The 14,107-nt window shown below is 57.8% G+C and overlaps 1 protein-coding gene across 2 annotated transcripts; it reads right to left on the reverse strand.

Moving 5' to 3' along the window:
- Window positions 1–3,226: 3,226 nt before the first annotated feature.
- TLE5 (TLE family member 5, transcriptional modulator) lies at window positions 3,227–12,397 on the reverse strand. 2 transcript variants are annotated; one of them, XM_038163669.1, is made up of 7 exons: window positions 12,128–12,397; window positions 11,693–11,790; window positions 10,163–10,226; window positions 7,938–7,982; window positions 6,659–6,721; window positions 5,032–5,106; window positions 3,227–4,466 (listed from the first exon to the last, which is right to left on the reverse strand). In XM_038163669.1, the coding sequence occupies exons 1-7, from the start codon at window positions 12,152–12,154 to the stop codon at window positions 4,248–4,250; spliced, it is 591 nt and encodes a 196-aa protein (XP_038019597.1). In that variant the 5' UTR covers window positions 12,155–12,397; the 3' UTR covers window positions 3,227–4,247. The 2 variants fall into 2 exon arrangements, with proteins under 2 accessions (XP_038019597.1, XP_038019596.1); XM_038163668.1 differs by having other exon boundaries at window positions 3,227–4,469; window positions 12,128–12,393.
- Window positions 12,398–14,107: the final 1,710 nt, after the last annotated feature.

The following is a 14,107-nucleotide window of genomic DNA, read 5'->3' on the forward strand; positions in this document are numbered from 1 at the left end:
CAAAGCTGCGCTGGAAACCGAGGTTCCCCAGTTCCCTGAGCTCCACTTCCAGGAGCAAACTGCAGCTCCTCATCCCCAAACCCCCAGCGCTGGTGTCCACTCTCCAAAGCCACGTGTCCCCTCCGGGTGTCCCTGTTCCAGGGGCTGCAGGAGAGCAGCGGAGCCCTCGGAGCAGCCCGGCAGCTGCCAGCCCCTGCTCTCTGCCTTCGATCCGTGTGTTGGCTCCTGTTTGCACTTACCAGCTCTGAGTGGTTTTTAATTATTGATGCCTCCTTTAGCTTTTATCTGCTGCTGGCTGCAGCCAGGAAGAGCTCGGCATTCCTGCGTGAGCAGCAGCTGGGAAGGAAGCCCTGCTCCTCCAGCATTCCCCTGCCATTGTTTCAGGCTGAGCTGCAAATGAGAAGGGTGGGAGCCACAGGGGGATGTGCCAGAGGTGACCCCGACTCCCACGGGGGGTTCTGTCCTGCAGGAAGGACCCAGACAGGTGAAACCCCAGTGAAAAACTTCCAGCTGCTCTGCATGCAGGAGGAAGGAGGCTGGGTTTGAGCCTCCAGCGCCAGGCAGGTGGAAGGGAGGAGATGGGTGGCTGAAGAGTTTTGTCGAACCCCTGGCAGCTGTGAGCAGGAATCCATGCCAAGCCTGGGTTAATGCTGGGCTGCTGGGTGGCCAGGACATGGGGCACTGCCAGGTGGGGTCCTGCCCCTGCCCCCTGTGCCCACGACAGCCTCTGTGGGCAGCAGGGGCTGTCACTGCGTCTCTCTCTACCCGCCCTTTAGGAGTCAGGGCTCTGCTGAGTTTTCCCAAGGATCCTGGGGCAGCAGAGCTGGTTCTCAGACCATCAACCCTGTCCCATCCCTGTCCCAATCTGGCACCACGAGCTCTGGAGCATGAGGAGAAAGGGCTCCTCTGCCAGGAGCCAGTCTCAAATCGCCCCTGAGCAGCTTTGGGGGCCCCTTGGCAGCTGTGTCCTTGAGCTGTTCTGCAGGGCCCAGGGGGGCTCCTGCCTTCTGAGAGGTTACAAGGCCTGGTTGGAAGGAGAGAAGCTGTTTCCTCAAGTCTGCAGCGACTGGGGGAGTCACGAGGGAGGTGTTTTTAACCCTTTTCTGAGCTGTTGGTGTGGTTTAGATTTGCGGTTTGTTACGAAGTTAAGATTGGAGCCCAAATCCTATGGAATGACTCCCTTTGGAGATTGGCACACAGAGGCAGGCTGGAAGCAGGGGGAACAGCCCTGCTCCTCGGCAGGGTGGGATATCAGGGTGCCCCCAAACTGCAGGGAAATGCTTTGGGAATGGAACATCATGGGAAGCAGGAGCGGAGCACAAGGCACCTGCTGGGAGGTGCAGGGGATTTGGAGAGCCCAGAAGTTTTCTGTTTGTGCTTTAACAGAGGGTTGGTCCCCCAGAGGGAGCAGGGAGCTCCCCACAGCCCGGTGCAGAGCAGCTCCCAGCCCCAGTGCCCCGTGGTTTGTCCAACTCCTTGCCCAGTGAACCGAGGCCGCTGATCAGCTCCAGCAAGAGCGACCTCTGTTCCTGAAAGCAGCCCTGAACAATTTCTCCTAAATCCTCCTCCTTGCATATCCACAGGAGTAACATCCCCAGGCTGAGTCTGAGCCGGTGACCTGGAGTGGAAGCCCTGGGGAAGCTCCCTGTGGGTTCTGGGGCACTGCCAGGGCAGGGATGGCTTTAGAGCTGCCCCTTGCAGCAGCCCGGGCTGGAGCTGTGCTGCCCTCTCACACCAGGGGCCTGCTGTGCTGGATGATGTTCTTTTCTGACTCAGAGATGGGGTAACTGAGAGGCGCCTTAAAAACTTTAATTTTGTTTTCAGTCTCATTTGAAGGGTGAGACAATACAGGTGTTACAATTCACACCATCACAGTCAGAAGCTGTTTCCCCATTACAATACACTGTAAACGTTTTTTGACTTCTGTCAAGTTTTACAAATTTCCTACAGATCTGTTTCCCACACTGCTGGGTGTCAGCAGAGACCCCAGGGCAGCTGCAGGACCCCGGGGTGGGATGGGCAGAGTTCCAGCAGCTCCGGAGTGGGAGCCCCCAGGCAGTGCCAGGGCTCGGATGGCTCTGCCCGGTGCTGCAGCCCCCCAGGGCACTGGGCAGCTGTGCTCTGCCCATGGCTCTGCACTCCAGGTCTGCCCCAGGGAGCAGCAGGTGCTCGGTTTGGGAGGGGACAGGGCAGAGACCCCCCTGCAGAGCCTGAGCCACCAGCCAGAGCTCAGTGCCACCACCACAGCCGTGCCAGCCTGCCCTGGGCACCCTGCCCCAGCTGTGCCCAGCCCGGGTGAGGCTGAGCAGGCAGGGCACAGCAGCGTTGCCAAGCCCTGGCGCTGCCCACGGGCTCTGTGACCCACCAGCCCCTCCACACCTCGGTGCTGGGTGCACCGGGACTCCCCCAGCACGGCTTCCTCCCCACAGGAAGGAAATTTTCCCACTCCAACTGGCCTCAGAGATAGCGAGGGGAAGATGTTATCAGGGCGGAGCAGGCTCTGAAGCCAGAGGACAGCTCTAATTATCGAGAGCCAATTCCATTACAGCAATCTCAGCCCCAGGGCACCGCGGGCCGGATTTTCCAGAGGGGCTTGAGAGCCACAGAAGAAGCTTATCCTCTGTGCCCAGAGGAAAAATGAATTATGCACACGCAGAACAGACCTGTGGCAGCCCGCAGGGACCTCCACGTGTGTTACCAAAGCAGCACAGAGCTGATAGACCTCGGGGGCACTTCGCTCCTTGCTCTTCTTCTGGAGAGTCCCTGCTCCCTTTCCACCACCCACCACTTTCACCTTGTGCTCGTTTGTTCTGGCTTTGCCCGGGCATCCTCCTGGCCCTGGTTCGGGCAGATTGCAGCTGTGGCACAGCCTCCACCTCTGCAGGGGTGCCCCAGAGCCACAAAGGCCACAGGGACAGCCCCCAAAGGCCACAGGGACATTCCACCAGCCCCTACAAGAGAAGCCAGAGGTGTGAATGTTAACCCTGCTGCTCCTGGCTCCCAGAGAAACCTGCAGAGAGGGAGAGCAGCACATCCAACAAGAAAGGAATAGTCTGGGATATGCTAGCACCTGAAGGAAGGAGGGCTGCACCTCCAGATACGTCCCACAGCACAGGTGAACCAGGAAAACTCAGTTCTCCCCAGCTGAGTCCCCCATCTGAAGGGACAGGAGACACAGGGAAGTATTTTAAAGTCATCCCAAAGGCAACAAGAAAGCGGCAGCAAGTCACGGTTTTAACCAACCTTCTTATTTCTTTATTTGAAAGGCACAGCTTGTACGTCCTTGATACAGCATTTTCAGTTCCTCTTATTATAGGTCAAGTGATTAAACACAAAAAGCAAAACAAGATCTTTCTAAAGAACTATATACAAACACCAGGTTATTATTTATTATTTTTTTCCCATTTTTGTTTTTTAAGAAGACACGCTAGCGCACGGAGATAAGAACAGAGAAAGCTGCTGTATCCTCTACACAGGGCAGGGGCACGGGGAGGGCGAGGCTGGGGAAGGCTCTTGGTCTGCCTGCCCCCTCTGCCCAGCCGCCTGGGCCCCCGCAGCCCCATGCTGTGCTGAGGAGGAGCAGGTGGCACAGGCTCCCCCTCCAGCCCAGGGTGAAGCCCCTGGCAGGCAGAGCTGCTTGAGAACAGGTACATGCAGAACAGCAAGGCTGTCATTAGGCCTGGCATTAGTGCAGGAGGGGCGTGGGGGACACGGGGCCGGGGCGATGCGACGAGACCAAGAGCGCCTGGGGAAGGGAGGAGATTGTTCTGGGCCAGGGATCCTAGCAGGGAGTTGTGCAGAACCGTTAGGATCAAGGGGCAATCTTTAAATACCGAGGGGGGAGCAGCAGGTGGAGGGAGGGGCCACATGGCACCGAGGAGCTGGGACAGCCAGGGGGCAAAGTGGCCCCAGAGCGGCCCAAGCCAGACTCTGGCTGGGCTCTGTGAGTGGGAGGAGGGACGGGGAAGGCAGGCTGGGCACAGGGAGAGCACGACTGGCCACACGGGTAATGCTATGGCGCTGGCATCGCTGTGCAGCAGCCGGGGACGGCGCTGGGGACACCCCCAGGCCCTGCCACCCGCCCGTGGGGACAGGCCTGGCAAGCTGCCACCCAGCACAGGTCACCACGGCCCTGCTGCACAGCAATTAGAGAGAGATACTGCATTTTGCACTAACCCGCCCCCTCCCTCCCTCCCTCCTCCCTCCCTCCCCCAGCCAGCCCCCTTCCCCCGGCCCCCCCGGTCGCTCTAATCCGATTTCTCGCCGTCATCATCTTGGTGGGCATCCCCATCGTGGCCGTTCTTGTCCTCCTTGGAGAGGTGAGCCTGCGAGCCCAGGGCCGAGAGCGACAGGAGCCCGGTGCCGGCGCTGACGGCGGGGAGCGACGGGGGCTGCAGCCCCACGGGGAGCGGAGTCAGAGGCAGAGCAAGGGCTTGGAGCTGCGACAGCTGGTGAGCTTGAAGCTGCTGCTGTAGGGAACGATGGACAGACACACAGACACAACGGGGGTATTGTCATTTGGAGCGCACTTGGCCAGAGTGTGCCAGCGATCCAGCTTAAAGCAGGGGTTTAAACAAGCTTAGACCTCAGGGTTGGGTGGGAAAGGAGTCCTGCTGTTGTGACAACCTCAAGAGAAGGCTCAACATTGTGTCCCCAACAGACACACAGCCCCTACCCCACAGGACATCTGGCTTCAGGCTCTGGCATGTCCCAAGGCTGCAGTTAAAGCCCTCACTCATGACTTTGACCAAGAGCAGATGGTGTTTTCATGCTGTGGTTCCTGCTCAGAACCAAAGCTCCTCTCCTGGCACCCCACTGGGACAGAGCAGGGATCCCTGCAAACACCACAGCAAGCCTGGGTGCAACCAGCCCCGTGCCAGCACAGCCAGCCCAGCCTTGCAGCCTCATCCCACTGCAGCCACAGCACCAGAGCAGGGGTGCCCTGATGTCCCCAGGTCAAGAATCCACAGCCCAGCTCTGTCCTGGCCAGAGGCCGGGATCCCTTCCCATCCCAAACCAAACATCACGTACACGGATGATGGAGTTCAGTTCTGGCGCCGTGACCTGCTTGGCTCGTTCAATGGCTCCCAAGACTTGCTGCTGATGCTGGCAAGGAAAAAAAAACCAGGAATTTGGGGTCACTTGTCGTGTCACAGGGAAGCAGAACAGGGACCCAGCCCACACCAGCAGGCTGGTTACCCCACAGCTGGAGACACTGCACACACTTCACCCCAGACAAGGGCCTCCCACCCAGGCCTAGGGTGGCAAGGAGCAGGGAAGGAAGCACCTTTGTCTCGTCTCCTTCCTCACCACAGGGTCAAACAGGTCCCCTCTTACCCCTACCCTTGTCCTGCTCTCCAAACACCCATAGATCCTTGGCCAGAAGGCTCCAAGGTGGGCAGTGTCTCATCCTGCCACCTACACAGACTTCACCTTCACCCACACAGACCCTCTAACACACAAAACAAGCCCTAAAAATCAAAGCACTTGGGAAGCTCTTTGGAACACATCCTGGATATCAACTGCAGCAGCAGGTGGGTGTCCCAAACACAGGCAGAAAAAATGGATGGATCATATACTTTAAAAAAAAAATAAAGGAGAACTGTATTTGCTCCTGGCAGAGCACGAGGTCTCTGAAACAGCAGGACTGTCCACTGCACTTCAGCAAGGGGATTTTTCTTTTCATTTTGGCAGCAGGACAGAGTTAAGGATTGCATTAAGATGCAAAAGATTTAGCTGGGGCTTAGTTATTAGGCAACCCTGATCTGATCAGCAAGCTACTTTGTCCCTCCTAAGAACAGGTGGGTGGGAAAAACAGAACCTGTGCCCTGAGCCCAGCACTGACCCCAAGCAAGAAGCCTCCAACCCCCAAAGGGTCAGGAGAGCTGCTCAGGGCTCAGCCTCCATGGGGAGACAGAAAATACAGCTCCAGAAGTGCTTAATCCTCCCCTCGCCTCAGACAGCGACTCCCAAGCACCCCCTCCCCCAATTAATTTCTCAGGGGAGTGGGAGGAGCCCATCAGCAGCATTAATTAATGAGGCAGAGGAACCAGATCTCAAAGAGGATGAGAGGAGGTATCCTCCATATGGAGGTATTTTTTTAAGTGTCCTTCTCCTTTGATTACCACCCAAAGCTGGCACTGCTGACGTGGCTGATGGCTCAGGAGCCACGGGCAGGAGAGAGCAGGAGCAGCTCTGTCCCCAGCTGCACAGAAGGGGTGGAAGGGTATGGAGTTCTGGATACTGAGAATTTTAGACTTTCTGTGCTGACAGACTCTGACCCCCAAGAGAGCACTGCATTTGACCTGAGGCCGTGGAGAAAGCTTCTAAAATTGATTGATAACACTGGGATTGTGGGTGTGGAGTTTGATTAGAAGTGTGTAATATCACAGGGTAGAAAACTTAGAGTTGAAAGTTTTAGAATATAGTAATATATGTAGAGCAAGATAGAAGTTTTAGGGTGGACCAACAGAGGGGCACATCACCACCACACAGTGCTCCAGGAGCCAACACTGCCTTGAAGGGCTGGGCTGAGAGCCAGCAAGGGTTTGCCAGCCCAGGGACGGGCAGCTGCCTGTGCTGCAGGGCTGTGACACCTTGATGCTGCAGAGGGACAGCAGCCTCCATGCCAACAGACCCACCAAGCTGGGGGACTCACCTCTTGTGAAAGGTAGGGCAGAACCTGTGCACAAATCCCATTTAGCCTCTTGACAATTTCAGCCTAAAAGGTGAGAGAAATAGAGAGGAAAAGTCAGGCAGCACAGGACTGAGCAGCCAAGCATCAGCTGCCCCACCTTCCCTCCTCCTCCTCCTCCTCCTGGCCAGGCCTGAGTCCCCAAATGGCTGTGAGAAACCCCACCCTCCTGGCAGCATCCTGGGGATCCCCTTGCCCCCCGAGGCTCCTCCCAGCATGGTTAAATGAAGGGCTGCTGCTGCCTGCAAAGAGCAAAGTTTCGTTATTCCTTTTCCTCTCCAGGTCCCCAACGTTCATTTAACAAATTGGGAGCAACCAGAGAGCAAAGTTCCTGCAGAGCAGGGGGGGATGTGCTGAATTACATCTGCCATGTGGACACAGACCTATTCATGGCTGTTCAGCCCTCTCAGGCTCCCCCTCCCCAGCTGAGCTGCTGGACTGGGGCTACTGGGGGAGACCAGAGGGGCTGGGCAGCCTCCTCACCACCCTCACAGCAGCAGTGGCAGCTTCTGGGGTGTTAAACGCTTTTCTCCAGGCAAATATTTGCAAATCACTTTCCAAAGGACTCAAAACACAAAGCCAAAGGGTACAGGTACACACCAAAACCAGCTGAGGGACCCCGACAGCACCACAGGGAAGCAGATCAGGCTGGGGGACACTGGTGGGACAGCAATGAGGATTTGTGGCTCAGGATCTTCGACAAGATCCAGGTTTTCCCAGGGAAGCCAGTCTCATGGGCTTAGCAACAAGGGCAATGGGATCAGAAGCACCAAGTGCCTTTGTGAGGAACAGAACTGTGCTAAGAGGCTTAAACTGAGCCACGACTTTGTGACTGGAGCTGAAGCCAGATAGAGACAGGCTCAGAGGAGGCTCATGTTGTTAACACCACAGGTAATTAGTCACTGGGGATAATTAACAACTTAACCACCACTGAGGGTAATGAGCAAACTTATCCAGGCTGCCACAGTCTCCAAGCTGCAGCTCCAGACCCTTCCTGGTGCTCAAATATCTGTTCAGGCCCTGGGGAGAACCACAGGGTGCCCAGAGCCCAGGATGGAGCCCACAGGCCAGCACTGTGATCCTGACAGCTGGGGGGCCCTGCATTTCAAAGGCAGCTCTGACATTGTACAGCCTGATGGCATTTCTAGCTCCTGAAAGGCAACTGAAGTGACAGAGGGCAAGGCAGAGCAGACAGCCCACCTTCCCCAGGAATTGCAGCACTTGGAGATGCTTTTCCCCCTACCTGTTTGTGCATTTCAATATTCAGCCCGTAGGACATCTCATAGTACTGTAGAGCAGGAGAGAAGAGAACAAAACAAATTGTAAGTCAAGTCTCTGCCAGCTGAGTGCTGGGAACCACCACTGCATTCCTGGCAGGGTTTTCTACAAAGGCTGGGCCAGGCAGGAGAGCAGAGGCAAGCCCCAGGAAACGAAGGCAGCAGGAGGCAAGCAGAGACCCCCTCCAGGAGCTCCCTGCCCACCCCGCTCCAACTGGAGACTTGCCCCACAGGCCTCCCCTGACAGACACTTTTCCACAGTCTGCACCGAGGTGAGAGTGAGTGATGCTGTGTCAAACCTGGAAAAAGGCTCAGGGCTCCAGACTTCCCTAAGCACAGCCAGGAGAGAGGCAGCCTGGCTCTGTGAGCTCTGCCTGGCCAGTATCCTACAGCCCACATGACTGCTTCAGCAGCACACGGGAGAGATCACAACTGGACTTCATCTAGCAAGTAACACATCCAGCTGCGAACAGCTCCAGCTGTTTAGGAAGGAGTTATGTGGAAACCTCCCCCCTCCACACACAAAAACAATCCACCAGAAAACCCCTGCACAGCAGCAACAGGCAGCTACAGACAACCTATTGGCAGAAGCAGCTAATTCCTGACCCCTGGAAGAAGCTGTTATAAGGCTGATGTTTTGAGAGTTTAGAAACCTCCTCCCGCAGCCTGCAGGCTGCAATCCTGCTTCTTCCAAAGGGAAAAGAACAATCCACATCTGTGCTCATTTAACTGAAGATCACTGGCATCCTGGTACGGACGCCACAAGGCGACGAAGCGCCCGGCTCGGTATCAGGATGATCTCAGCCTGCTGCGGGCTCTCGAGGCTTCTTTGCATTCTGAAGACCGAGCAGGAAGCAGGAGCCTGTCCCCCCAAGCTGCCAATTGTGACTTATTCAAAAATCAGAGCAGCTGTAGCAGCTTTGCACATTCACAGGAGCCCTCCTCTTGGAGGGAGCGGCGGCAGCTCCGGCTCAGCCGCGCAGACGAGGCAGGAGCTGCTGCGCCTGCAGAGCCTCCAGCGCTGCGCCACGAGGAGCAGCCCTTCCCCTCTGCTGCCGACAGCAACCTGAATCAATTCCGGTGACTGCCAGCATTAAGGGGGAAAAAAAAAATAAAAAATGTATCTTGGCTACTGCTGGAGATGAGGGTTTCCGTGCAGACTGCACAGGAAGCAATTGTTTACCAGTGAGAACGGGGCAGGCTTCCCCATTAACACGCCAGGAAAGCTGTGACCTCTTCTCCTTGTCCCCAGCCCCAAGCACACCTTGCTCCCCACAGCCCCAGAGTCTGGCCACGAGGGCAGCAGAGGAAGATGAAGGGGCCAGCTAGCTCCCTTATTTCTGATTTTTTAAGTCTTAACTCTGCTCTGAAGAGCTGCTCTATTAATTTCTACATCTTATCTCTTCTTTTCAGGGCAGGTGCAGCAGCTGGCAAGCAGGAACCAGCTCATCTTTGTGGCCAGTACTGCAGCCTCCCATTAAATCCATGATAGGAAAGGAAGAGACCACAGCCCTGCCTGGCATCCCTCTCTGTGCTACAAGGGCTCCAGAGGCATTAGCTGGCAGGCAAACCCTCGCCCTGCTCACCAGAACATGGCTGTTTTCTTAGAAAGCCACAGCCAACCCCGCTGCCCATACGTGACACCACTTCCCATGCCTTTACCAAGCACTGCCCTGGGGCTTGCACACCCTGTGTGGGACACACGTGCCAGCACTCAGCACCATGGCTTAGCGAGGCTGTGGGGTCACCAGAAGGTGCACAGGGTTTAGCCCCGGCACAGAAGCTGATTTCTGCTTCTAACTCACTCCTGCCTTGTGGGCTTTCCCAGTTTCCTAACTTCCCAGAGCACTGCCTTGTCTCTCGCCGGCCATGCCCTCCCCAGAGTCCCCACACACCTGCACAGCAGCACCTTGCATCCCCTTCTCAGGTGTGTAAGAGCTGGCACTTCCTTCAGGCCAAGCACCCCTCAAGCAATCCCCCACCAGGCCCCGTTTTCTCCACCAAAAAACTCCCTCCCACCGTGCATTTCAACAACCCCCTGCACGCAGCCAACACAAACCAGCCCCATTTTCAGCAAAGAGCCAATTCCAGCCCTGCTGAGAGCCCTGGAGCTCTGGCAGAGCCCAGGCACAGGCACCTGCTGGTGCTGCCACCCACACGCTCTGCTCTGGGCTGCTGGGCCGCTCCTTACCATGACGTAGTGACGCTGCATCTCCGATTTCTCGCTGGCTAGCTTGTCACATTCCAACTTCAAGCTGAAAAGCCAGAAAACAGTAAGAAAACCACAAACAGGAGGTGAGAGAGTTGATCGCCACAGAGCAGCTGCTTCCTGCGTGGCCTCATCCCGGCCAGGCTGGATTCTTGGACATCACTGTCTGGACTTCAAGGGGTGGCCAGAGCAGAGCCCAGACAGGCTGTGCTGGCACAGCAGTGACCAAACAGAGCCTGCTCGCACTTTCTCAGCTGGAACCCTCCCCAACACACATTCAGGAAAAGGACGCGAGGCTATCCACCAGCAGAGCACTGACCTCCCTCAGGCAAATCCATTCCACAGGAAGCAGAATGCTGGGGAGAAGCAGAGCTGGCTGCCCAGGGAGGGGTTTGCCTTTCCTCAACAGATCGCTGGCAGCTGGGGACAGATTCTGGCACAGAACCTGTCTGCAGCACTCAAGAGATGTTCCAATACAACATCAAAACCAAAGCCAGACCCACTTCTGGACGGGGGCGGGGGGGAGGCCCAAGTGCAGCACATCCCTCCAGAAGCAAGGATTTTTCCTCTCTCCTAGATTCTTCACACCCTTCAGAGAAAGTGCCGCTGCTCCCAGTGTTTTATGAGACTCCAACTCACCAGCCGAGCAACTGCAGCCAGCATGTGCTGTGGTTTTATGTTTCAAACAAGAAACAGCTTCACCTACACAAAACCTGCTCCTTCTTGAGCAGATTAAGTCCAAGGGGGTGGAGCGGCATGGGGGGAAAGCTTCCCTTTCAGCAGGAACCCCTACTCCCCTGCTGGCACTGCCAAGGCACAGAGACACCAGGAAATGGCCACTTCCCAGCAGCTTTTCTGCCTGCTCCTGCCAAAATGTCACCACCACAAACTTGCAACCTGCCCGCAAGCACAGCCCGGGCTGGGGGACATTGCAGCCACATGTCACCAACGCACACACCAAAGCCAGCGCCAGGCCGTGGCAGAGGGCATCACCCAGACAATTTAAACCAAAGGGCTTCATGTTTGTGTCAGACACACACACACACACACACACGCAGGCAAAGCAACAGATTGTCTCAAACCAGCTTTTGGGTCAGCAGCACTATTTCCACACACATTCACAGAAAAGTAGATGCTTTTGGATTTAAGTGCTCCCTGCAGCATTTGCAGTCCAGGAATGGCAGCCAGCGAGAAAAACTGAGGAAAACTCCCAGCAAGAGGCAGGAGGCCTGGCAAGTGTCTGTGCAGTCCTGGCTGAGCAGCACTTGGAGTAAAGACCTTGGCTGGAGAAGGGAATGGGCGGTCTCCTCGCTGGGCTCCCATGTGGACACGACCGACGCCGTGCCCGAGGCGCTCCTCCAGCCAAAGCTGTCCCACGCTACGCGACCGGCTCCCCCTTCCCCAAATTCTCATCCGGTCCCCGGAGCGAAGCGACGAGCAGAAGAACCGCAGCGATCGCCGTGCACCGGCGGCCCGGCGGGGCTGCGGGACGGTCCCGGGGGCGGCACGTACCTGTGGTACTGGGCCTGCAGCAGCTGGAACTCGTCCTTGATGCGGTCGCACGAGTCGGAGGTCGTGAACTTCAGCTGCTGAGGCAGGTGAGAGGAGCCCTTGAACAACAGGAGACAGCGCTGGGGCCGGAGCCGGCGGCCGCCGGGCCCCCCCGCGCCGAGCCCGCCCCGCTCCCGCCGCACCGGGGGCCGAGCCCCGCCGGGGGGCAGCGCCCGCGCCCGGGACGCGCCCAAGGTCACCCGCGGGGCCCCTTCCCCGGCTGCCGCCGCCCCTCGGCACCGGCCGCGGCCGCCGGCGGCGGGAGGCGCTCGATCGCCTCGGCCCCGCGGGGCTGAGGGAGGCCGGGCAGCCCCCGGGCAGCGCCCGCGCCGTCCCGCGGCCCCGCCGGCGCCCGGCCCCGCCCCGCGGCCGCTCCGGCCCCGGGCCGCGCCGTACCGAGTGCCGGCTTTGTGGAAACATCATGTCAGGTTGCGGCTCGGTCCCCGCACGGAGCGGCCCGCCGCCGCCGCCTCCCGCCCCCGCCGCGGCTCCCCGCGCCGCCGCCGCCTTTGTCCGCGCCGGGTCCGGCCGCCCCGGCCCCGCGGCCGCCCCGCCCCGGCCGCGCCGCTCGCCCCGCGCCGCTCCCGCCGCCGGCGCCTATTGTCTAATGGCGGCTGCGGCTCCGGCTCCGTCCTGCGGCTGCTCGGCACCACCTGCCGCCGCCGCCGCCTCCCCGGCCCGGGCGGGCCCACGGCCGCGCCCGCCCCCGCCGGTCCCCGCCCCCGCCGCGCCGCGGGCACCGGGCCGGGCTGTGCTCGGGGCCGCGCTCCGGGCCGCGCTCCGAGCCCCGCTCCGTGCGGCGGGGCCCGGGGGATGCGGCCCCGCCGGCCTCTGCTCCCCTCAGCCCCCGGTGCCGCGGCCCCCCCGAGCCCCCGCCCGGTGCCGCGGGGCAGGCCCAGGGTCCGGCCGGCCCGAGGCGGCTCCGGAGCCCCGCACCGGCCCTGGCCGGGCACTGAGGCTCCTCGCCCTTCGCAGCTCATTTTCTCGCCCTTCCCCAAGCAGAACAGACATTTTTTTAAATTTTTTTTCTTACCCAGAGTTTCGTTTTGCTTTATTTCAGCCTTGGCTGAGCGTGAGGGAAGGCGAAGGAAAAAGGTGATTCACCTCCAAGTGGCCCCCAGAGAAACCTCTGATCTCCAAACAATGGAATATTCTGTCTGGATGCAAACTTTGGTCCTAAAGCTGCTGCCTGAGGAGCAGACCCTGCAGTTGGTGTCCTACGGGATCGATTGCATCCCCCCCGAGAGCACTGGGGTGGGGAATTCAGCCACAGACTTTATTTCTGGAAGGACTTTGTTGCCCTGGGGCCTCTTGCAAAGCCACACACACAAATGTGCCCGTGCTGGGGCAGGATCAGGTCCTTGGAAGCCATTTGGAGAATAACGGGCAGGAACACGGTTGGTACGTGTGAGCACACAGGGAGCTTTCATAAATTTTGGATGTTGTTCCATGTCTATCTTTAAAAATCAGTACATTTTCTGATTAAAAATAAAACCCTCCACGTCATGACTCCAGCAATGTGGGCTGGCCTGTTGTGGTATTTATTTTTAAAAAGAACAATATAGCAGCTGAGTTATTGTGACACCTCCTGCATATTGTGCAGTAGCTTTTTCACTTCAACATCTCCATATTAGTGGAAACTGTGACAGCTTCATGCCAAGGATTATTAATAGTGCAGGCAGGCTTTGTGTCCCTGCAGAATAAGGGTTGGAAAACAGGGCAGACAGTATTCCCCCAGTGGGGTTGGCATCCTGGTCCCCCTTTTTACATGGAGAGAAACTGAGTCACCCCAGCTTAGGCTCTGCTCAAGGGCAGAGGAATGCAGTTTGTAATCAGGGTGTGCATGCAGCCAGACCAGGTCCCTGCTGTCCCCTTCCCCTGCTCCTGGAGCAGCACAGGCACCCTGCCCTACCCTTGCAACAGCTTGCAGTCACTCCCTTCCAAGTGGGAAATGAAATGCTCCTTTATTGGCATTGCTGTTGGCTACAAAATGTTCCATTTTATCTTTTTTTTTTTTTTTTCCCCTCCTCTCTCCTTACATTCTTCCAGGAAACACTCTAATTTATGGTATAATCTTGGCAAATCCCAATCCAGGGGAACACAAACTCGCTTGTGCCTGGTGAATGACTTTTTAATGGGCTTGTTTCCAGCTGGGCAATGCACCTGCATCTGAAGAAGAGGGGATTTTGGCCTGGCCCAGGCTGAGTCGGGGGCTGGATGTGGTCTGGGCACAGAGGAGGTGGCCCCAAACACAGCCTGGGGAGCAGTGGGGGTTCCCAGAGCCCACCTCAGACCTGGCTTGAGAAATGCAGGTTTTTCCAGCACAGGAAAGGGAGCTCTGTGTAGGAGCTCTCCAAGTGAACCAACATTTGTCTG

The sequence above is a fragment of the Motacilla alba genome, chromosome 28 (assembly GCF_015832195.1).
Source record: "Motacilla alba alba isolate MOTALB_02 chromosome 28, Motacilla_alba_V1.0_pri, whole genome shotgun sequence".
NCBI lineage: Eukaryota > Metazoa > Chordata > Aves > Passeriformes > Motacillidae > Motacilla > Motacilla alba.